Source organism: Augochlora pura, chromosome 7, assembly GCF_028453695.1.
Source record: "Augochlora pura isolate Apur16 chromosome 7, APUR_v2.2.1, whole genome shotgun sequence".
In the NCBI taxonomy this organism is placed as follows: domain Eukaryota; kingdom Metazoa; phylum Arthropoda; class Insecta; order Hymenoptera; family Halictidae; genus Augochlora; species Augochlora pura.
In genome coordinates, this window is record NC_135778.1 from 32,944,929 (window position 1) to 32,970,016 (window position 25,088).

Sequence of the window (25,088 nt, forward strand, 5' to 3'; positions counted from 1 at the left end):
ATTATAATGTTTTATAATAGTGCCCTACGTTCTACCACTGTGTGATTAAAACGGTTCTCCTTTGTAAAATTTAAGTGTCTCAACCTGCCGTTACAGATGACTCGTACTTAAGGACTGACGTAAAACCACCAAAGTTAGGCAAAGGTGCGGTTCACAAGATCTCCACGTATCTCCTCTAAGCACCAAAAGCATCGCCGCCTCTCGCATATAGCTATCGTGTGGTCGTCCGTGTGTGCTCATCTGCACGCTGTGTAACATCACGCCGCCTCTGTGTTTCGTTTCACACGCATCCCCGCCATCCTGCTTGTTTCTTCTCCGTGCACTATGTACACTGAATGATCAATCACCATTCGGTCGCCGTAGCTCGACAAATGTAACGAAACTATTAACCCTATTTACACACCGACCGCAAACATTCGCATACCATGTCACGCATGATTTCTCCTTCGTTTGTCGAGACACGGTGATCCAGATGCACTAAAGTACCATTCTCGCTTCGCTGCCGGTTCCAGCACTCGTTTAGGTTATGCCATGCGAGCCTAGTTGTCTCTATTGTTCACGAAATCACTCGATATAATTCATTCTCGGTTGACCCAAAAACCCCTGAAATGATAACAGCACAGCAATGATAAGTCAGCACCGCCCCCACAACCCTGCTCCTTTAAAAGTTTTGTCGCGCACGCTGCAACGCTTCCACCCTGTCCGGCACGGGACTGCAAAAATACGCTGATCAACATCTATTCCAGACAAGTCGGTGTCGTTCGAAAAGTCAGTGTCCTTCAGTGACGAGCCACCGGACATGAACTCACCTAAGCAGCATTCCCCGCAACACGCAGGTAATCATTATTCGCACTTTGCACTCTTATGCAGCGGAGACCGATTTTACCGATACGCTCGAGGCCACGCCCCGCGCTCCTTGACACTGGGAACGCTCATGACTTTGGAAACGCCTCCTGTCTTTAGGAACGCCTTTCACTAGTGAGAAATACATTTACCTTCCACTTATGTGAATTTAGAAGTCTATTAGTCTAGACTCAGTGATCCGAGAGTTTCAAACTAGAGATCGAATCATGGAATTCTGTAATCTAGACTTAGGAGGCCATAGATGTGACGATATGGATCTAGCTATGGAATCCTATAGTCTGGATTTTGAGTCTATTAGTCTGAATTTACTATGAACTTATGTTCCGCCCTTGATACCCAACCCCTATTTATGGGAACGCCTCACGCTCCGCCTTCGTGTCACCCCGCCCACAATACTTAAGTTCGGGTGGAAAAAATCGACGACTTCGAGCGTGTTTGTAAAGGCTGCCTCCGCTCCGAGCACCTACCTTCCCTGAAGATCGAGTCTCTAGAACGACCCGATGATAAATCGAACGACGAAACGCTGGAGCACCGAGCCGATTCCCGCGAGTTCACGAGAACCGGTTGCTGAAATCACGATCGGCCGCGTCATAATCGTGCGATTAGTTTCGAAAACGCTCCACCGTTTCCTCGACAGGCCTCGGACGAGACGAACCCTCGTGTCGAGGATTGGACAATACTAACGTAATAATCTCTGACCTAACTTCTCGTGCAATGCCTACCACGACTAGCGGACACTAAGCCAACGAAACCGGCGATCAAATCCTCCACGTTGCCGAGGATGTCTTCGCAAGGTAAACCCGTATCTCGTTTCTATATGTGTGTCGCGATCGGTTCGTCGATCAAATCAAGTTCGTCACCACCTCCAACAAAAGCATTCGTCTGTCTGCCCCCCCCCCCCCCCCCCCGCCCCTCATTTTTTTCCGTTTCCGTTCGGTCGTTCGTCCGCCATCTTGTGTTTCGATCGCATCCACGCATCGTATATACATCTCTGTCTCTCCATCGATCATCCCTCGGTGTCTGCCCGTCGTTCATTCGGGGATCATCGTTGTCATCGGCTTCGTGAAAGCGCGATCGCGCCGAGAAACTCGCGGCACCGTTGCACAACAATTCATGGCGACCGGGAATAAAATGCCGCGTTACAGGAACAGTTCGTCGAATTTGGTCGCGGGACGGCTGACCTGCTCGATTTTCTCGAACGTGACGCAGCTGTCTCGGTAATCTCAGTTGTACAACTCTATGAATTGCATAATTTTGCGGATAAAAATGCTGTTGTCCAACGAGTCCTGGCCTCGGCGAACGGCCGCCATATTAGTTTCCAGAAGAGGGCCGTGCACAGTCATACTTCCAATCTTGATGCGAATTAATGCTTCATTACAGTAACGGTCGTACAATAACAGTTACGCAACACAATTTTACCAAATTTTACTTATACATATTAACCCTCTGCACTCGAGGTTATTTTAACCATATACCCGTAACGACTGCTCCGACCCAAATGACCATTTTACACGACTGCGAATTTTTCTGCGAAACAGATACCGTCTGCGTCTATTGCAAGCTTATTCTTTCTTTAATAATTTTAACAGACTGAAAATAATGCATTGACATTTTTAATTTCATGTTACCTTTTTAATATTTTGTATTGTATCTACTCAATTGCTCTATTAATGTCTTTGTGTTTAACTCTGGTGTAAAGGGTTAACTCCAACGTTTCAAAATAATTTGTATATTAATAAAGTTTAGATTTCAAAAATTCTTGACAGTGAAAGTGTTTTTTATATGTATCAAGTACGTTTTGTCACATAAAATGGAAATGCTATAAGCCACAAAAATTTTTTTAGATTTAAAGTTAAAATGGCTTCGAGTGCAAAGGGTTAAACATCAGTCTTTCGACAGTAATCAAAGTTGAGGTTCTCGATATCAGTTTGAAAATAATATCGAGAACAATTCCGCCGAGAGAAAGGGGGTTTCTCGTTGCCGATCGCGCGCCATCTTGGATGCAATCAGGCCCCCAGAGCCCCGGGGGCCCACGATGAAATCCAAGCCATCGGATCACGGCCGCGCACGCATCTCATACCGCTTCCGTCATCGTGCCAATCAAAACGCTGACACCCGAGGCGACAACGAAATTATTATCTCCGTCTACCATATACCTGCCCCTCGCCACACTCCGTTTCCCGCCCCTGGCCCGTTGGATCGTGCGAAACGCGTCTGGCTTTAACGAGCGACAAGTGGCGTCTGCCGCCGAATTCAACGAGAGCATTGTTTTCGGTGACCTAATCGAGGAGATCCGTTCAAGGATAGAGCTGTCCGGTCCGTTATTAGAAAGTGGAGCTCGTTTATCCGGAGCGGGCCGCAGCAAGAAAAGATTAATAAATCGCTCCGCGAAAGCCTGATCGGGAGATCTCGCAATCGTAAATTCGTATTTTGTTTTCAGAGAAACTTAGAAATTCAATCGATAGTCTTAATCATGGCTCCCCTAATTTTTACTGACTCACTGCAATTTTGTTTTTACCAACCGTTTAGTAAACTCGCTTTGCTTTTTATCGATAATTTACTATTGCTCCTGAACAGTCTCTTAGCATTAGAGAATAATAGCAACGTTGCAGGGTTGCCACGCGTTCCGACTGCCGTGTCGTTGCTGTCAATTTTTGTATTCGATATTGCAAATGGTGCGCCGCGATGAAATAAAGGGAAGGTTCGCACGGTTCGGCGGGGTCCCGAGAAGCTTTTTCTGTGGGTAACCATGGGTAGCCATCGACCGGAAGCGCCCGTTTGAACCTGGCCTGAACGGTTTCAGAGCGGGACAGGCACAAGCCGACTCCTCCGCCGAAGCCAGCGGCCTTGGTGGCCGGTCAGTACGTCTACCGAGACCTGGCTCTCACGCCGGAAATGTACAACCAGCTGCGAGGCCTGCAGAAGAAGGCGAAGGACCTTAGGCAAGAAGTCAGGAACCTGAGGCGCATGTCTCAGGCGCAGGCGCACACCGTCAGAGAGACCATCAGGGACACGTTCATCACCATCAGGTATGATTAAACCTTTGGCTTGATTCACCCGATATTCATCCCATGAGGTTGCTGACGCTACGATGATTCATTTCAGAGCAATGTTATTATCTGGCGGAGACGCCTCCTGGAGCGCTGGGGACGCGGAGAAGATGCGACTGAGCCGCGAGGAAGACCTCTACAAGCAGGAGATGCTGAGGCTGGAAAAAGATCTGACGTGAGTACTCCGTAGAACTCGGTTTTCCCTTGCACATTCTAACGGTCTTATGGTCGCAGCGAGCTGGAGAGCACGGTGGAGGAACTCCGTGGCAACGTCATCAACAGGAAAACACGAGTCAACATGTCCGACGTGGAGAACATGGCCTTGATCCTCAGCAAGTCGAGGTAGGCCGTCGCGAACGCAGCAACCGAGCTCGAGCATTCGCTAGCTCTTCTGTTTCTTGTTTGTTTAGCCAAACGGTGGCGGATCTGAAGGTGCGGTTCCCAGGCCTGCAAGAGGGCCTGAAGGGCCTCTTGAGCTCCGAGATGGAGAAGGTCGTGCGCGAGGAGAAGTTCCTCAAAGAGGAGCCGGAGCGACTGGAGTCCGCGTTAAGGCGCTGCAAGAAACTGACCGGTACTCTCGTGACGCTCAAACGGTAAACAATATTTGTTTTTTTCTTATTAACGGCATCAAAGGGCATAAACGAATTAAATCGTCAGTGGAGTCGACAGCTTGCCGAGACGGGAGCCCCGTGCCGAGTTTGAAATTTCTGTCTCGACCAGGAGCATAGTTACAGGGAGAAGGCGGATGATTATCGGGCTTCGGCTCCGGACCATCCGTTCGATCGCGCGCAAAAATTCCGAAACGACACTGACATCTCGCGGGTAGTAGATAGCGGTCGGTTACTGGCTAGGAGGACTAATGGAGACACGTTACTTTTGCATTTCCACAGCTTGGCGTCGGTGCAAGAGCAGCGATTACCAAACGCGACGAGCGTGGACGCAGAGGAGACGCCTCCGATCACACCCACGTCTGCCCAACATTCCAAGGTAAAGCTTCACTTGCCCCGGCTGCTCGCTCGCTCTCTGTCTTCCCATTCTTTTTCTCTTTCGGTTTCTCTCTTTCTCTCTCTCTCTCACTCTCTCTCTCTCTCTCTCTCTCTCCCTCTCTCTATCTCTCTCTGAAGTCTATCGATATATCTATATCTATCTCTCGTCTGTCTATCTATCTGTCTATTTATTTGTCCGTATTCCACGTGTGGTCCCAGGCCTCTCCCGTATCTCCCGCTACTCCCAGTGCATGGAACCTCCAGATCGAAACGATCCTCCGGATCGTCCAGTTCTTGTCGCGCCTCGGACGAGCCCGAGGAATAAAGCAACAACGGTATTCGAATTCGATCGTAACGGTCCCCAAGTTGCCTAAAAATGTGATATATTGATCGAGTCACGATGAACGAATGGAAGTGCACTCTGCGTCCCCACCCACCCCCCCTTCGAGATATAAGTCTTTTGGAGTTTGCATCGGAAGTCCCAGGCCCCGCCCGAAAGAACCCCCTACTCTTTCAAGTTGGATATTTGTCGATGAACAAAAAAAGACCCTCGGCGAAGTAGACACGTCGATGACACCACTCCACGCTTTTGTAGATCTCTTTCTCTCTCTTGGCCTAACCGAGTAAAACGATGTGTGGTATTATAACTCTTGCAATGACGTGTATCAAGTCCGACCACCGCTTACCCCGTATCCTATTATGCTAATAAGCGCATGCACCGAGTGATCTAGAGATTTGTCTACACACGGTATGTGTGCTACGAAACGGGCCCGGAAACTGGGCCCTCTGTCCGCGAAGATAGAAAACTCTGCTTGCGCGAGACTGCGGTTGATCGCAGCCATGCAGACGCTAACTGCAGCTCGTAAAACGGCCATTGAGCGTCCATCTTTTTTCGACGGTAGAACCACATTACAGGGCGGTAAAGGCGAGGACACCATATATAAACGCTATTATGCCAAAATTCATTTTTCTATCTTCGCTCAGAGAGGAACTACGACCACCCAGTTTCCCGCCCGGTGTATACTTGACGCTATACTGTGTCCGTATATGTACATGTACACACGTGCGTGCATATATGCATCTATACTTTTCTGTATTCGTGTAATACGTGCTCGTGTGCTCTGTATGCGTATCGTATATACGCACGTGTGTTCGTACGACACGGGGCCCCCCGTCGCGACAGTTCGGGGGGACCAGGACTGCGACAGAGAACGCTTACGGAACTGTCTGTCTCTCATCGTTTGAGGATATCGGTCCCCGCGGGCCACACCCGCACCGCGAATTGGCAATGGGAGGAACACGCTCGGCGTGGATCGGCTAGCGAGCGAGGACTGCGGCACCGCCCTCCAGTTCCCCCACCGGCTGTCCCAACCAATGGGGAACGCAAGAAGCGTGGCGCGCACTCCTCGTTCGGTAACGTCCGCGCGAACGGGGGTACAGAAGCCCGCAAGGGCGCCCTCCAGATCATCATCCTCGACGCCTCAGTCGATCCTAGTTCTCTGTGCACGAAATCTAATGTAAACCTTTCCTCAGGGAACACAGCGCGCGCGCGTGACTCGTTTCGGTGAAACGAGCCCGCCCACGAAACACCAAATTGGGGGAAGGGGACAGTGCGGGGTGAAAAAGGAAAACGAAATTCGTTTAGGCTGTTTGTATTTTTTTCATACTTTTTTTTTTCTCACACAGTGGCGATCACCTAAACCTAGTGTATCCCGACCGAAATCAAGGACAAGATGGCGCCGCGTGAAAACTCTCTCCTCCGACTTGTCTCTCTGTGCGACATTGGACCCCCTCCACCCTGATCAACCCCCCCCCCCCCACAACCAATATTTTCAGTGTTTGCTGTGTCCTGAATAGTATAGATATATTATTTTATATACATTTAGCGTGTATATATGATATGGCAAGACCGGCCACGCCGCCAGGGGGGCGTGACCAGGATTCGTGATTTGTCGTCGGCCTTGTCAGATCATTCTCAGTGTTAGCTGTGACTTTAAGGAGGAAAAATACAGTTATTCTGAAACGAAGGAACAAGATTACGAGATGATGCGTAAGAAGAACGAGAGAAGCTGCGCTCGCGACGAGAGAGTCTCGGTTTTGATTCCCTCTCTTCCGTTTTGCTTGCTCGCCAGAGGGTCTCTCGCTCTTTGTCTCTTTCCCCTGCTCTCTGTTTTTCACAATCTCTGTCTCTCTCTTTTCTCTGTCACTCACTCACTCTCTCTCTCTCTCTCTCTCTCTCTCTTTCTCTCTCTCTCTCTCTCTCTCTCTCTCTCACTCTCTGTTTTCCGATGATAATATTACGAGCGAAGCGAGAGGTTCCGATCCCGGATTCCGAATCGTTTTACATTAGAGGAGAGATTATACTGTGCACGGGGAATCAATCGCAAGCGACGCGGGTCACGCCTGAGAATTTTAGAACTTGCCAAGGATATTGTCTGCAGAGTGTCCAGCGATCTACGATACGATTCTACGCGAAAACACTCGGCGGATAAAGCGTAGAGAGAATTTTTTCGCTACGACGCTCCGCTCCGGGGAAATCCGGGCTGCGACCATCGTACGACACGACCACCTAGCTCTAGATTCCGCCCCGCTCAAAGCGTACTCACGCCTACGTCCAACCACGAGTTTCTCCGCAACGAAGCGTCCGTTCCGGAAAAAGTCCGGTCTACAAAAGTATCGGTCCGGTTTCTCGTGTAGAATTTTACTCTCTCGTGTCGCATCACCGATCGTGTGTGACACCCTGTACATATGCTTCTCTATATATTTTATATATATATATATTATCTCTCTCTCTCTCTCTTTTTCCTTTTTAATGAAAACCTATAAGCGTAGGTTACAGGCTACAGAATAGTGAAAAAGTGATATTAATTTTTTAGTATGGCTGGAAGTGGAGTACTAACTTCAAGGAGGCCATACAGACCAGTCACGAGTAATTTTTTACTGATTCATATTTATAAATTATTAATTATTATTATTATCATTATTATTATTATTATTATTATTATTAATACTTCTACTTATTACCATTACTCTTATATTATCATTATTATTATTATTCTGTACTATTTTATATATTACATATATATACATATATATATATAAATATTTATATATATATTCGCCCATAAGCCCACACCATACGCACACATATACAGACACTTACACGCACACTCACACATACACATGATTATATATATATATTATATATATTTTTTTGTCGGTATAATGTCTGCCGCACAAATCATCATACTGTTTATAGCTGTTTATCCTTAGCGATTATCGAAGTATTCCGGCGCAAATTATATCTGAGAACTACGTAGTGTTTAAACAGATTGTAGAACAGGCAGATTATTCACACGCCCGCCAGAATTCTTCGAGCCTCCGCCGTCGTGATACATTTACACTATATCATTCCACCTGTCGTCTACACCTTACTCTCGAGCTTATCCCGGAAAATTAAATTTTCCCGCGCTTACGTCCGAGGACTCTCGCGCGCCGACTCGTAACCGCTGAACACTATATATCGCGCCTCGCGACCGGTCGTTCTCAGATTTACGTTGTTCTGCATCAAACTTAGAGCTTGATCGTTCTGTCCTCGCTACCAACCTGACCGCTTCCGAGATGTGTCCGAAGCTACACGCGCGTGCCAACCGGAAGTCTCCGCCTCTGTTCTACGCGCTGCGCTCTCTCTCTCTTTCTCTAACTCTCTTTCTGTCTCCCTTCCTCTCTCTCTAACTCTCTTTCTGTCTCTCTTCCCCCCTCTCTCTCTCTCTCTCTCTCTCTCTCTCTCTCTCTCTCTTGGCCTGTCTTCCTCACTTATAACTGCGGGATTTCTGTTTGATTTAACACTGGTCCTTCAAACTCTGTCTTTCTTTAATCTTTGGTTATCGCAAAAAATGAAAGGATTGGGTTGGTAGCCCTGCGCGAGGAGCTCGAACGAAAAGACAAATAGAACCGCTCGTTCCAATCCACTTCTTATAGTAAGGTGTAACAAGCAGACCCCACGCCCACGCCCACGCGCTCGCCCACGAACCGCCCACGCCCCACCCCAGCCCCGAAACCACGCCCCGTCTTTGTTTCTCGTACACACAAGGTTTACATTGGATTTCCCCCCGGATTATTGAGACCACGGCGACGAAATTGCACGTGATCGTCGTCGAGAGCGCTGTACCACCTCACCTCCAACCCTCATCTCAAGCCATCATTAACCCCCCAGCACCGTCATCAGTCGATTTACGGGGAGAGAAGAGAAAGAAACATTCGAGGAAACTAGAGCTAGACACCTCCGGAGGAAACCATACTGATCGGGCTACCGATCAATCGTGACTTTCCTCTGCTCGCCGTACAAACAGGGTGAGAAACACACTGAGCCCGGTTCTTTTGCTCAGACAAAAATAAAATGTGCCAACAAAATTTCCTAACCGATCAGCCTGGCCCAGAACTGAAGAAACGATTGAAACGTACATGTATATATAAATATATACGTAAATACGACCGGCACATCACGTGCCACCAAAACTCGAACATTTGACGCAGGAAAGTCTCTCTTCGTGAAGATACTCATACGTCATTCAAATCTCCCGCGCTCTCATACGAACTTCAAACCCCCCAGCACTGTGCTTACTTCGCTCTGCTCGGCCGCCAGTTCAATCATCCACCGCCGAATCGATCTCGCACCCCCACCACCTCGCTTTCTCGCCATCAAACTTTCATTCGCCATCTCGTCCCATCCATCGATACTTTGTACGATACACAGATTTCGTATACACGGCCCTGCTCTATTTTCTTTCCCTACCCTCTCTTTATCTCTCTCTCTGTCTCTCTCTATCTCTTTGTCTTTCATTTTCTCTCTCTTTCATTCATTTCTTTCTCTCTCTGTTCTCTATAACTCTGTCTTTCTATCTCTCTATATCTCTGTCTTTCTTTCTCTCTTTCTCACTTTTTTCTCGTTCTCTCTCTCTCTCTCTCTCTCTCTCTCTGTATATCGTATGTACAGAGTGGGGCATCCGAAACGGGTGTCTGAAAGTCTCTGTGGCTTTCGAACGAAACAAGAGGGATACTGTTTGACTTGCATGGGGACGGGGGGGGGGGGGGGGGGGGGGGGGATGATCTACTTATCATCATTATTTTTCTTCACTCATCGCCACGTTTTCTTTACCCATCCATGGAACGTGCAGTCTTGTTTTCTTACTCGTTTTTTTTTTGTGCACCCTCCGAACACTCCTCAGCATCATAATATCAGTCTTTACCGAGAGTGCAACCCCGACCAGCAATATTTCCATAGTTTTTTTAACGTATCTTTCACGTAGGTCGTCTGTTCACGTGACTCCGGAAGCCACGGAGGCTTTCAAGCATACCCTATACGAAGCGTCGCGCGGCTCTGTCGGCGATAGACAAATCCTCGAAACGATACCGCGCCCGACGAAACGGGAAACACCCACAGGGTTGCCACCCGCTTCGATCGCCCCGCCCATATGTACAGGTGTTCTTGGTGGACGAGCTTGATATATGAAAAGTAAATGTTCGCGCGGTGATCGCGAGAACGCCACCAAGGACACGATAGAAGCGTATCGTAACGTACACATACGCAGCTATTCGACTCTCGAGTCCGTCTATGTATACATATGTATATACTGCCTTACTATAAGGATTGGACCGAAGGTTTCGACTGTGTATTTTTGATTGACGATTGGCCACTTTTCACAATTCTGTTTACTCGCAAGTCTATACTCAGAGCATGACCCCTCCGTGTATATACGGCAAGCATGCGGCATGTGTGTGTGTGTGTGTGTATTTAAAGAGAAAAATACTGTGTGTATACGTAGTTGCGAAAAGGTTCTGAGCACGTATTGTAGCGTATTCTGCATGTGCCGTTTTACTCTCGAGCTTGGTCCGCGCGTCCATCTTTCGGGTGTCGACGAAACAGCCGACAGGGTCCGTTCCCCGTTTCCTCGACGCCCGACGACGCTAGCCCCGATCTCCCACCCCCTCGAACCACCGTCCCCCACAGCCCCGTCCTATAAATACGGCTTCCCCGTTGGTTCTGTTACGTCACGATTGGACACTGACAAAAAGAGGATTATTAATGGTTAACTAATGATTAGAGCGTACCGACCGTATCGGCAACAGTCGAGTGTGCACGCGACTGAATTCACGGCCATCTGTTGATTTTTGGATTTTTGATTTTCCGTTTCTCTGTTTCTTTTTTTAAGTTGACTAATACCGGACAGCAATCGATGCCAAACGTAAAAGAGCCCCAAACGAGTACTGACTTGTAACACGCACAACGCACGCACAAAACGCATAACACCCGACCGCAGGTAACTATCTAACGGAAATAATGCATACGTATCTTTTTTTTGTTTTTTTTTCATTTTTTTTTTTTGGTTTACCTTTATGTTGTTTCTTTTCGTTCGTCTCTTCCGTTTTCTCTCGTTTCAATCGTCTCGTCTCATTTGTTGTATATCTCTCGCCTCTCTGTCTCATGTTGATCTCTCGCAGACCATTGATTCTTTTCCGCTCGATCGTGTCGTTATTATATCCGCGCGCCACGGGTTTATGATGTACCGGGTGTCCCGGGAGGAAAGCAACGAGCCAGCACCGTCGGCAAGACGTGTTCTGGGAATAGACTGTAAGCATTATCGGTGTTTCCGTTCCGCGGTCTCTCGATCCGTGACTGTTTTGTCTTTCATTTATTAAATGTTAATAATCGATGATAATTACTGTACAGATTGTATTCACCTTCCTCTCACAGATATGGGTGTCGAGTGTGATTGACCAGTTTCCTCTTAGGACACCCTGCACAATGATCAACGTTCTCTTCTCGATTAATTGTGTTCGAATCATGTTTTATCATTTTTGTTTCTTCGCCTTTCTTCTCGTTTTGTTTCTCACGCCCTCACGCTCTAGCCCCGCTCACCATTATTATTGTCTCACCGGCATCTTTGCATGGAACACATTCGCGCACATTCTACTATTATCAGCATGACGTAGACGATAAGTCACCGACAAGGGCTCGCGGTCTGTTCATCGAGACCGCCGGTAAACGACAAACCGTCGCGACACCAGTCGCGCGAGCCACGCCCATGGGCGTGTCCATGGTGCCGGCAGGGACGACGAACAACCGGCGACGCCTCGATGCACTGCTTTTGGAACGAGTGCCGCTCGTCAGAAGACCCTCTCGCGCAGAAATCTTCTGACGAGGCCTCGAGGATTCATCGGCGCCATGCCCGCACGCACGGGCGGCAACGGTAGCAACTTCTAACGCTGGATTGTCACGTCCGCACCACTGTCAGCCACTAGGCTCACTCTCACATCTTAAGAACCCACGAACAATTCGCTCCGGTGTCTGCACCTTTCCACGTCCTCTATTTTCGCACCCATCGAGCACCGTGGCTCCGGCCACCGTCGTAAACGTGGCAACCCAGCCAGATACTTGCCCAACCACTGCCGCCCGGATAACACCACCCGCACCAACGGGAGTCCTACGTAACCTTACAACCATGTCCTAAACAGGCACCTGCCCCTGTGCCAGCGGAACGCACTGTCGTGGGGTCAGCGAGCGTCATCGGGGGAGGGTCCCACCCTCACGAGCCACCCACCACCCATCAGCAGCGTCCGGAGAACGCACTCGACGCTCTGTTAGACGAGCTGCAGACCTTCTCGAGGCCGAGTTCTCAGCTGGGCCACGTGTCCGGTTCGTCGTCTATCCTGTCGGAGATGGGCAGGTCGGGCAGCAGAGAAGCCGCCATTCCGCCGGTCACCGGAACACCTGGACGAGCGCCGTGCATCTCGGAGATCGGGCGAAAGGGCAGCGTGGACTCGTCCAGCGGTATCCTGGCCGTTAGCGGGGCCGTGGTGAGCGTGGCTGGGGCCCAAGCCCCCGGCGGCACCCTCAGGAGATTGCATTCCTACCCATCTAGTTCGGACACGGACACCTCGCCGCCGATAGCAAGACTGCAGGTGTCCCTGCAGGACCAGCCGAGCCTGCCGCTGTTACCGCAGGGCTTCGTGCCGGGGCAGAAGCCGCCGGTTCCCGAGAGGAACGCCGAGCTGTTGCAGTTGGCCACCGCCAGACGGGTGCCGCCCCCTCCTCCGCCGCGCACCAGCTCCAGATCCCCATTGGCCAGCCCCACCAGTCCCCAATTGCCGCCCAGGAACCACGCCTGCAACCTCCAGACCGGCAATTCCACCCTTCGCAGGCCGCCAGCCCGTGGCACCCTGCCGAAAGAGGGCAAGCCGCCCATGGCGCTGCCAGCAGAGGCGACGAACAACGTGACGACATCTCTGGAGCCCGGTCTCCACAACTCCTCCTCCTCCCAGTCGTCCGCGGTGCTGTCCGCCAGCAACTCGAGCTCCTGCGAGAGCGTGAACTCGCAGGAGGGGATGCAGAGCCGGAAGGGTAGACAGGAGCAGCTGGAGCAGCGCCACCAGGAGCTGCTGCGCAAGCAGAAGGCGTTGCAGGAACAGTACGCGCGGCTACAACAGCTCCAGAGGAACACAGCTGGTCTGGCGGCCGTCCCACCGGCCCCGCCCGACCTCCTCAAGAAGACCGGCTCCGAGAGCAACCTGCTTGCCAAAATGGGTCTGGGCCTCAGCACCGCCAGTTCGGGCTCGCTGACCAGCCTGACCGGCAAACCGTCAATTTCTCAGGTGTCCTCCGTGGACGGGCAACAGCTTTCGCGACCGGAGGAGAACAACGGTGAGCAGGAAGCGGTGAAGACGATCGGCAACTCGATCTCCATCGGGCCAGGAAACGGGCCCAGCAACGCCGTCGTTTGCACCGAGTCCAACGACCAAGCGGCTGGCGCAGTGGCGACTACCGTCAACGCCGTGTCGACCGTCGCGCCGAACGCGACCACCACCACGACCACCAGCAAAATCTACGAGACCGATATTCTGTGACCGAGAGGTCGGTCCTCCTTGATCAAGATCACCGCCGAGGCCGTGCTTGCGAGTTAACCCCGCCCACCGGCGTCGAACGGTCGGCCCCCCCTGGCCGACCGGGCCACCGCCCGTTTGCCATTCGGCGGGGTTCCCGGCGCGGGGTGAGGCCCCGCGCGCACTCGTTTATCATTTGAAACGTACGACCACACACACTGACACACACAGGACGCTTTTCAGTATTAGGAGAATCGAATTCGACGGGTCAGTCTCTGTCAACTGTAGACGGTCTGCGAACCGTTCCGGGATCGGAACGATCGGCGGGAAAGTAGGGAGTACTGCGTAGAGAATGTTTAGAGCGAGTCACGCGTAATTTATAATATCGAATATCATAATTAAACGGTAATAGTATTAATAATCGTAAAAACGGGATGTGTCCGGAGACGCGTGTAATCGCAGCGTTGATTCCTCGGCCGAGTTTCGGGTGATTCCGATGTCCGCGAGGCTCGAGCGGCTTCTCCGAAGGCTCGAGCGACCCCTTTCGCAACGACTGTGCCAAAAATTATCGATGGAAACAACGGCACCCCTCGACTCACGTCGCCCTCGCATTTTTTTTAATCGACCCATCGAAAGCGCGCGCGCACACGCTGTCGGAGTGCGCGCTATATCCTACGATACATATACGACGGGAGAAAATTTATATTTAAACGAGTATTTAAGATAGGGTAGACTATTGAGACACATCGAATCATGTAAATTGCGCTGGACTGGGTGAGAATCATTTGGCAAGGAGGACATTACCGTCGTTTAACGTTTATTTCGTTCACGTAGATTATGCATTCGTTCGTATCGAAAACGATTTCCACCCTGTTCTGCGCAATCCTCGTTCGAGCACCGTTCTCCATTTTCTAGTAATCGACGGGAAGGTGGCGGTGATCGAGAGAAAGTCGGGCGAAAGCGGTGGTTAGGGTCGGCAGTTGAATTGGCAAATGCGAGGGTGCGTGGTCGATGAGGACTGAGGGCGAAGATCCCGAGGATCGATGAATTTATTCGACGGACAGAGGCAAAGATTGAAAGGAACATTGCTCAATATTTACCGGTCGAAACGCGGCGAGCATCGCGACTCGCTTCGATAGATGCTCCGCGTGGGCGTGCACCGTTTCAAGATCGTGTCGATGGGCGGAGCCGAGTCGACGAACGGCCCGCCGCTTTCTACGCTACACAAGATTCATTCCTAATTACACTTAGCCGATTAATTGATTCGCATGGATCGCATCAGCTCGTCGATAGTTCACCCTTCGATCCTGTTTCGTGTGGTGAACAGGCCGGCGATTGGCCGAGCGAGAACGGTGGGCGCGACATGTGGCCCGTCCCGAGCGAGCCCGGGAAACCGATTCGAGAAGACGATCTGTTCTTACGTTACCGACGTTTCATTCGAGTTTACACCGGTTAGTGGATTTGTTTCGATTAGAAATTCTTCCCTTTACGATTTGTCCGATGTTATACATTCAACAGATCTCGTCGAACAACGTTTCTCTTCGCTTAGGAAGGCGTTTCAGTCTCGACGGAGAACGATAAAAAAAGAAATAATGGAAGGAAAGTGAAGAAATCGGGGAAGAAGGGTGTGTTCCCGACGCTCGACAGACATCCGAGATATACCTATATAATCGATACACGCATACTTTTGCTTCGAGAGGCCTAATAGCCTATAGATTCGACTCAGTGCTTGCCTCAAAACACCCGTTCGTTTACCGGTTACGTTATTTCCAATCGTGCGCCATTACGCCACTCATGTGCCCCACCCCGATCCCACCCCAGCGCCTTCTTTGATTGCCGTATTCGGCAACTTTAACATAGTGGATTAGTCAGGTTTCGTCTTGCTACACTTGCGAGTGATCGTGCTCTCATTTATTTTCTACGTAAACAGCCAGGAAAACACATCTATATGGAAGTAATAATTAAATATTTAACGATAAGAGTAATAAATACGCGTAAGCATATGGATAATAACGAGGATCATCGATCGCAGTTTCAATTCTGTTCCAGCGAGTGTGTGTTTTAAACGAGACAAGACGCGATAGACGATCCCTACCTACCTCCCCCGAACCGCCCCGTTACACCCCCTCCCCCAGCATCCATTTTTCCGACAAAAACGAGAGCACAGTCTTGTTCCGGTCGTGCTGTCGCGATCGGACCTGTATATTGTTCCATTCACGGATAGTAGGTACTTACACACACGCAATCTTCAGCCGTCATTGCATTTGTACAAAGCTGCTTTCTACCGATGCATCCCCAATTCTCTCGTGCTTGTTTTCATTCTTCGACGATCCTGTCCCCATTGTTCATTCTTGTTATCGATTACTTCATCCTCGCTTCTCATTGGTCAACATTTTATTTATACGTATATATGTATACATATTCTTTGAGGGACTGCGTTTCTCCAGCTTCAATTCCTCGCCTCAAGGTCAACCACCCTTGAACTCGCCACGCCCCTGGCCCCTCCCACCCACCCCCACAACTACTCACTCATCCGCCCACCGAGCAACAAGTTTTCTCTCGCGAGAGAAACCGACGCAGAGCGGGACGACCCGAGTACCAATTTAATTTCATCCGTAACATTAGCCGATATTATCGATATCTAATGTTTCCCGACGATCCTGTACGCCAAATCGAATTGACTTGTTACATTTGTAAATGTTTGTAAGTACTATCACGTAATAAAATAATCGATTAAATAATCACCGAACCGACTCCAGCAATCACCATTTTTTCACTCCAAGGAAACAATTTCACCTGACAATTTAGGGATTGTTAATCATTCGAAAGGTACATAAATGTTTACTTACTATATCATATTAATAGATTTAATACCATATAAATTTATTTATTATTCAAGCAGCGGCAGAAAACAAACTACTAGTAAAGATTGTTCTACAGGCCTTTTTGTATAATAACATTAATTTTCTAGAACACAATCTAGTTAATTGTAGTATCTACAGGTTCATTTAAATTATTATAATTTAATATTATTTTAAGAAACGTGACGATTATTTAACTTGAAACGTCTGTATTATAAAAATCCAAGAGCTTTTCTTATGCTAATTAAATCTTAATTAATCATAAAAATATACATGTTTCGTTTATAATGTGGAAAAATTAATTCTTTTATAAAAACTGTCAGGAAGCACGGCGGGTGGAAAGTAAATTCGGGATAAAATCGACAAAACGATTACTACAGCATCAACAATATTTATATATTTTTAAAAAATTTCTTTAAATATGTAAAAGTTTATTCGGACAATTACTGATCTTGTTTCGGTTCGTCCGGGCTAACTTCCTCGTCGTCTACTAGATTTTGCATATTCTTATTGCTGGCTTCTAATTCCTGTATCCCCTTTTGCAGTCTCTCGTATTTTAACAACGCGTGGTCTATGTCGCGTCTCCTCGGCGACTCGAGCTTGGCGTACGACTTGATCAACGTTATGTCGTCTTGAAATGGCGCGGTTGAGGCGGACATAGCGTGCGGATGAAGAACGTGGTAGAGTTTTATGAGAGCCACGGCCTCGTCTATCTTCTGGCTTTGAATCACGTCGACTAGCAAATTCTCAATATTCTTTACCCAAGCCAAATGAAACGCTAGCGGACCAAAGTGTCGGGTGGATCGCACTATATCGAACTTTCTCTTCGAGTTCACATCTTCGTAAACCGCTTTCGTGATTCTATGATACTCGGGATCGTCGGGCTCGAACTGTATGCAGGCACGGTCCAAGATGAACACGTACTCCTCTCTGTCCAGTAAACTCTGAAATAAAACGAATCGTTTCAACATAATATCTTGCGTGAACTATCTAATGCCAGATCATTGTTGCGCTTACTGTAAAGTGTTCATCGAAAAACATTTTAGGTGTTTCCAACTCCTTGCCAACCACGGGGAAGTACACCTGATTCATTCGATCCCTTTCTGCCCTGAACGCGTGTCGTAGCCTGCCATCCGGTTCTCGAACAACTATGAGCCTGTCTTTATTGCTAACACCAAAACTGATATCGGTGACCACATGTTTAGCAGTGGTGAACCCCTTTAACGTAGGATCTTCTGATATCACGTTCAGAGCGTCCTCTCGCGCTTTCACCACAGGCGGCATTTGCAGTCGTACGTACGCTTTTTTATCCGTTTGCAGTTGATATTCGTTAAGCTGTTCCGCAGTTAAAAATTTTATAACTGGATTTGTCAATGGCTTTCCCTCTTTGCGCGGTTGGAAGATTTTCTCATAATCGGCACGCGTCAACGTCTTCAACAACAACCGAACGTGCGAGTTAAAAAAGAAATTCTTGGGATCCCTCGCCTCTGCAAAAGAAAAATTGTTTTTGAATTAGTAAATCACATTCAGGGAACATAACCTACACACGCAGTAAAATCGAAGTAACAACTGAGAAGAATATTGTTTCAACTCACGTTCGGCTTCGATGACTGTCGAAGAGAACCGGCATATCGAAGTAGATTGTTTGTAAAACTTCTCCAAAAGCAACCTCGTTCGCGTGATCATTGTTTTGCCAATGTTTACGAAAACCTAACCGCACACGCGACTCTGGAATGGATGGAATTGCACTGCTGCGACCTCTGCTAGTCTATTAGATCAAATAGTTTTTTATACTTTATTACAATCATCGAAAATACATTTATACGCAAGACTTTCGTCAGTCCGGTGTGCGAAAACGACCTCTCATCACAGATATTCGACAAATTACGAAACTACGGAGACTTAAACTTAAAAGGACTCGGACTGCAATGAACTTAAATCCCGAAATTCCGTTTCGTTCGACTTCATTTCATAACTTGAAGGGAGAAAGAAATTCGGCGACAGAAAGATGAAAATTTTGCGAATTGTCCGATCGAGAAATTTCTCTTATAAAAAACAATAATACTATCGCGAGAACGCGTCCACGGGAACGGCCGAGGATTTGTAGTCTTTTACAAAATTCATAACGGCCTGCCTCAGGTTCCACTTGCACTCTTCCAGATACGTTTTGCTCCATTCGTCGTTCAGCTTAGTGATCTCGATAAATTTATTGAACATTTCCTTTTTTTCAGATTCGCTGAAGCATGTTGGCACGATATCGTCATAGGAGATCTTTGAGTCGATGTTGGCGGGCAGTATTTCCCGGACGGGCAGCTCCACGAAATACTGGTCGTTAAGAATATTGTATTCGTTATCCGAGCCAGCCAGAAGGACGAAGGTCCTATTGAACGCCAGGACGTGCGAGGCGCTGTTCTTGAAAATAACCTTGAAGATACCACCGACGGAAATGGAGAGGCACATTCCATCGTCGAAGATCAGGTCGCAGACGAACGAGCCCTTGTCGTGGTAGGACTTCGGCAGTCTCTTCAGTCCGCCTAAAATATTATCCGGGCCGTAGTACAGATGCTGTCTCTTCTTGTTAGGGTCTCCTGATTTGGTTAGGTTCCTGCAAGCGGTGAACTGCGCCAGGCTCTTCTTGTGCGCCACGGGCCCGGGAATCCCCGAGCTCATCGAGTAAAACGCGTTCTTGTGATAGAGTCCTCTCAAGACTGTTCTGTCGCCCTGATCGTATAGATTGAAGAAATGGTTGACGAATTTGGTGACCAGTTCTCTCCTCGCTTCGTTCTTCAAGTATCTGGTGTAGGTCAGTGGCAGAGAGTTGGTCATCACGTAAACTCCGTCCAATTGGACCAGAAGCGGGCAATATTTTTTAGCGGAGTCGATGTACTGTTTAGGCTTCGAGTAGTTTTCGCAGAGGGGATTCCCGTCCAGCCATAATTTCGTTATAGGCATACTTTTCAGGGGAGCTAGCATCTCCATGCTGTAGAGATTGTTGTGCCTCAGGTCCAGGTACTTGATAGAAGTCAAACCGGAACTCTCCATTGGGATTAAGTTGAATAGTTCGTTTTTTTGGAGGTTCAGCTCCTCGACCGTCGCGATCGCGGTTTTTGTAAGCTTCATCACGTGGTTGAACGTTCTCTGTTGGGTCAGAGGGCAGTAGATGGCCTTGGACATGTCTGGGTCCTTGTGGAATTGTTCCAAGTTTAGGCTCTTTCTGTTAGGATCGTACTTCTTGGCCAGACCTGTTAATAACAATGGCTGCAGGTTGATTTTTAGGTCGTGGATTGACGCAAAACCGAGCGTTACTATTAAAACCAAGGGATCCCCTTCAGGATTCTTTATTATTAAATTGGTCTTGCATAATTTGTCCAGTGCGTGCGCACAGTTCCTTGCCAGGAAGTATGTGTCCTTGCCGATGGTCTGGTATTTAACAGGCACCAACTCTGCTGGCTCTATGGCATTCAATATAGCCTTCAGCACGATCTCCTTGTCGTATTTCTTGCCCTTCAAGATTTTGACCTTGTGCCACACATCTGACCTGCCCATTAAGTTCCTCTCTTGAAACATAGCTCCACCCATGCTGATCTTAATCGCTATGGACGAGTCCAGCTGCATGGGCACGATGGGCAAGTTTGTCCGCTGCATCTTTGCAAACTAATATAGTAATCTTTCGTATGAAAAAATCTCTAACATCTAGAAGTAGTGATATTTATATAATCAGAAGTTAGGTTAGGTCACTCACATCCAAAAAAAATATGAATTAAAAGTATCATAATAAAACTAATCATGTTACCTGTTTTCGAAGTGTTTACTTCCCAAACGCATATCTCATCTTTCCTCTAGTTTGTTCAAAATATTGGTGCATACGTTCGTCCTTCTACAACAAGACATTGTTGATATTGGGCAGCGTCATCTACCAGCCAATGCTTCAAACGAGATCAATTTTGATGGGAGCAATCGGCAACTTACCGACAGTTATGGTTTCTAAGAAGGTCTACGTTCAACCCATCTTCCTCAGAGTGCGACACGTTGCAAAACCCTTGAAAAAAATATCACAGACCGTATAAAAAGCGGAAGGAAACGTTAAAATTGGTCACCGTGCTTCCGATAAACCCGGTGGATCGTGTCTTGGTCCAAAAGTGACCTGATCAGCAAGTCGCTTTAAGGATGGGTTGACCGAGTCAGGCTACTGACACGGATGGTCGAAATGGTGGAATAAAAACCCGGTGACACAGACATGAAATGCTATTCCTTGTCTCAAGATCTGAATGACCAATTCTATAAAAAATAGATAGCGGACTCCACCTAAATGAAATTACACATGAAGTCGCACCTTTCGTCGCGTTTTTTGCTGGACTTCTGTTGACCTATATTTCTTGAATTTAACACTGAGCGCGACACCAAACGATGAGGAGGTTCTATAGCCGCCCAGAATCGCGACAGAAAATACTATAGGATACAATGACTGTACGGATCCTGTGCCGATGATTTCGTCCTGTTCGCAGGGTATCGATGATGCCAGCCCTATCGGCGGGCGTGTGTGTGCGTCGGCACGTTGCGCCTTAGGCGATCCTCTTCCGCGTTTCACGTCGCCGGAATAGGAAAAATCCCCGTCGAACGATCTGCTAGTTATATACCAGCCGGCCGGATTTTTCTCGAATCCGGGGAAGACACCAGACCAGCTGCACGGTAATGGCCAAGACCATATGCGGTGACCCCTAAGAGACCAGCAGATACGCGCTGCCACGTTAAGAGCGCGATTTAGACGGCGTCGCGTCGCTACGGAAAAATGCTAATGGAGACGCGGGGACCTCCTCGTTATCGGGCCCGCAGATACGTCCCGCAATCGAAACAAAGTGGGCCTGATACGGTCGACGTTCGAATTTGCATCGCGAACGTGAGAGGGTGCAGCGCTAGTCCTCGTAGCTTCTATCGTTGTCCTGACGGGGACGTGGCAACAACGCAGTCGACACTTGTCGACATTCAAAGTTCTGTAACTTTGCGAAAAAAAGATCGTAGGACAGTGCACCGTAGCTCGTTTTAAAGGGCAGGATTTGAACTTTTCAGCCGCATAAAATATTTTATAATATTGTTATTATGTTTCTAATGGTCTTTATTTATGCAACGATCGACATTTCTTGATCATTTCTCAACTTTGTGATACTCTTGAGGTTTTAAATATTTTTTTTTGGTGAGCAAAACTATAATAATCTTGAAGAGTTTGCGTCTTTGAATGAGACTAAAAGGAATACGCTACGATTTTTTGTTGTTAAGTTGTAGCTCTTCGAATAAAAACCTGTTGCATGGAGCTGAAACCGGGGGGGTTCGATTTTCGAACTTATAGCAGATGGAAGATTCTGCAACGTTTGAAATTCTGTAACTTGATAAAGACATATCGCACGTTAATGAATCTTAGCTCATTTTAAAGAGCAAAATCTGTGCTTTCCACCTACCTAAATTATTTTATAACAGCGTTGCTATGTATCGCAACAACTTTGAGTTTAATAACAAGGATCACGTTCTGACGACTTTTCATCTTTACAGACTTTTAAAAAATTCCATATTTATATTATTTTCGCAATTTAAACTATAACGATCTTAAAGCGCTAAGTTTTCGCTTCCGAACGAGCACCAACTAATCACCGTGCGATTTTTTTTAAACGAATCTACAATCGATCGATCAAAGGATGTTCCAACATCGCTCAAATTAAGGGATTCGAAAGCGAACATCGATAAATTTTCAAAGCTCCACAACTTTATTAAGAAAACTCATAGTACCACGAATTATACCTCATTCTAGCCCCTTGCACTATGACTCATTTTATGCTGCGTTGATTAGCACTTATTTGTCCTTAATATTTCTAATAATAGAACCAGACAATTTTTGTTTCTTTTATTGTCGTTATGTACTTTTGTTTCTAGACTTGGATAAGAGAAGAATTTATATTTATTTCGATGTAGAAGAAATTAATAATGTTCATATTTAGTAGATCTTGCTCTGTATCACGAGTCTGATTCGTTATTACAGTGCAAGGGGCTAGACAGCAGAATCTGTTCTTTCCACCCACCTCAATCATTTCCAACCTAAATCATTTACAATCTGCTCTAAAACTAGAACATCAGAATCCACTCCATCTCCACTCGCGAACCAGAAGATCGGCACCCAAAATGTAAGATCAATTACTCCAGGATCAACCTGGAGCCAACCACCGCGATCGAGCCAACAAACGAACGAGATCTGAAGGAAGGTGTCAAGACGTGTCTCAAGCTCATAACTCGTGTCTCCCAGCACTCCGTCGCGTCTTAGAAGACATCTTCGGACGCGAATAGCCGGGGCGTGGATGTGTTTTTCAAGAAGGAAGTGAAGTCTCCGAGGCGATTCCCTTTCTTTTCGTGGCCGGAGGAATTCGCTGGCGTGCCGGGGCACGTCGGTCCGTATTATAGCAATTCAATAATAAATTGTAGAACGCTCGGTCGTCGCATTATGCGCCGGTAATCACAGTAATAAGCAGTTCTAAAAGTAACGTAAGTACGTTGTAGGTAGTAACGAGTGAGCCGTAATCTCGGGGATGCGAACGACGGGAATCCGAAGCCTCTGGAGAGGAATAGAGAGGCCGATTCGCGGGAAGAAACAACGGGAGACGCGCCGCGAGAGACGGGGAGAGGACAGCGAGAAGGAGGAGGAGGAGGAGGAGGAGGAGGAGGAGAGAGAGAGCCCATGGGCGTCATCCGCGGCGTTTGATCTAGAATCGGCATAATTTACAACGCGAGGAGGAAATTGAGCCGACAAGAAAGTCGACACTCGCGGTGCACGGGGTGCGCGATCATAGGCCCCTGCCGCTCCTTCCGGCACTGGATCACGCCGGATCACGATGGATCGATGGATCCCGGCGTCGACGTTCGTTTGCCCGAGTTGGAAAACTTCGCGCGCCTTTAGCAACCTGCCGATCCAACCAGCGTTGTTTCTGCGCGGGCCCCGATTAGATTCGGTAGATCTCGAGGCGCGAGGTAGTTCAGCGGGAAAATTGCGCTGGAAATTGAATGGACCTGCTACGGGAAGTTTTCCGCTCCCCTTGGATCGCTATCGGGCGATAAACAGCCGCGTATGTACGCCTATGGTACGCGGCGACCCTGCCGTACGTACCCGTTAAGCCAACATCTAATTCGATAACTGGCGAAAATAATAACGTAGCGATCTGTTGCGTTCGCGGGCAACGCGCAATCATCCGTTTCGTACCGGGTGTCCAAGCAACAACCATCCACGGCTCGCATCATCCTCTGGACAGCTTTTTATCTGCCGGCCGGGCCGGGGTTATTTAATATTTTCTCGATATTTTCAAGCGCAGGCCGCTCTCGTCTGCGCGAGAGGGATTTAATGGGATTATTGAAAGGAGAGGTTACTGTATGCGCTTGATCTTTCTGGCGTTCCATCACACTTCTACCACGTCGGATATAGCCGACGCTTAACCGTATTTAGATTATCTATTATTTAAATGGACGAATTTTTAATTTCGGCGAATGTCGTTATACGCTGGTTGTACAGTTTTTGATGTTCAAAGTTCTGTAACTTTATGAATAAAAATTTCAGGGAGTTGAGCCGTAGCTCATTTCACAAAACAGAATTTACACTTTCCAGGAACCCAAGTTATTTTGTAGTAGGATTATTGTACCCTAAGTTGCTATTTTATTTTTAAGCAGCATTTCATCTTCAATCGTAATTTTTTGTCTATTTCTCAACATTAGGGTGCTCTGAAAGTTTTAAAGAACTTTTGTTGCAAGTAAAACTATATCGTTTTTCAAGAGTGAAGTTTTCTCTTTCAAACAAGGTAAAAAATAAAGTCTTACGATTTTCCATTTTGTAGTTTTTTTTATTAAAAAGTGTATCGCGTGAAATTGAAGCTTATACACTGAATGAAGATTCTACAATCTTCAAAATTCTGTAACTTCACCAAAAAAGATCACATAACAATGAATTTTAGCTCATTCTCTAGGGCGAGAAATGTGCTTTCGATCCACCAAAGCATTTTTACGATACAACTGCTGCATCCTTAGCAATTTTTATTTTAGTAACAATGTCCACCGCTTGACTATTTCTCGAATTCACAGACTTGCAAAGAGTTCAAACTATCTTCTCCCATTTTAATATCCTAGTCATAAAAAAAACACGAAATCTTACCTTACGAACGAGCAGAAAACAACTATTATACAATTATTTTTTACGAATCTACAGCCTATCGAACAAAGAGCGCACCGCCATTGCTAGAATCGGGAGCCACAGTTCTCAATAATGAAAATTGCTGAAACTTTAAATACTTACAATTTCGCGAGAAAAAATTTTTTAGAGAAATCACATATAGCTCATTTTAAAGACCAGAATCTGCTCTATCAATCCGCACAAATTACCCAGCATTCGCGTTTCTCTATCCCTGGCAGACGTCATTTTAATA

General features: G+C 47.5%; 3 protein-coding genes across 16 annotated transcripts in view; 1 reads left to right on the forward strand and 2 right to left on the reverse strand.

The window, feature by feature from the left end:
• LOC144473278 (uncharacterized) overlaps positions 1-16,529 on the forward strand; it is a 159,281-nt gene extending 142,752 nt beyond the window's left edge. For 8 of the 14 annotated variants that reach the window (XM_078187014.1, XM_078187013.1, XM_078187009.1 and 5 more), the window contains 9 exons: positions 76-144; positions 747-836; positions 1,596-1,658; positions 3,668-3,893; positions 3,970-4,089; positions 4,149-4,256; positions 4,325-4,507; positions 4,805-4,901; positions 12,416-16,529. In XM_078187014.1, the coding sequence (XP_078043140.1) occupies positions 76-144; positions 747-836; positions 1,596-1,658; positions 3,668-3,893; positions 3,970-4,089; positions 4,149-4,256; positions 4,325-4,507; positions 4,805-4,901; positions 12,416-13,804 (2,345 nt within the window). In that variant the 3' untranslated portion in view covers positions 13,805-16,529. Of the gene's footprint in view, positions 1-75; positions 145-746; positions 837-1,595; positions 1,659-3,667; positions 3,894-3,969; positions 4,090-4,148; positions 4,257-4,324; positions 4,508-4,804; positions 4,902-11,112; positions 11,221-12,415 lie in introns of all 14 variants that reach the window. The other 6 variants (XM_078187025.1, XM_078187015.1, XM_078187019.1 and 3 more) reach the window with 6 other exon arrangements.
• Positions 16,530-16,839: 310 nt separating this feature from the next.
• Positions 16,840-18,378, reverse strand: Mrps22 (mitochondrial ribosomal protein S22). Its single transcript, XM_078187032.1, has 3 exons — positions 18,237-18,378; positions 17,659-18,128; positions 16,840-17,585 (listed from the first exon to the last, which is right to left on the reverse strand). The coding sequence occupies exons 1-3, from the start codon at positions 18,325-18,327 to the stop codon at positions 17,085-17,087; spliced, it is 1,062 nt and encodes a 353-aa protein (XP_078043158.1). The 5' UTR covers positions 18,328-18,378; the 3' UTR covers positions 16,840-17,084.
• Positions 18,379-18,694: 316 nt separating this feature from the next.
• On the reverse strand, positions 18,695-20,286 carry LOC144473281 (nuclear RNA export factor 1). The gene has a single exon (XM_078187030.1). The coding sequence runs from the start codon at positions 20,284-20,286 to the stop codon at positions 18,706-18,708; it is 1,581 nt and encodes a 526-aa protein (XP_078043156.1). The 3' UTR covers positions 18,695-18,705.
• Positions 20,287-25,088: the final 4,802 nt, after the last annotated feature.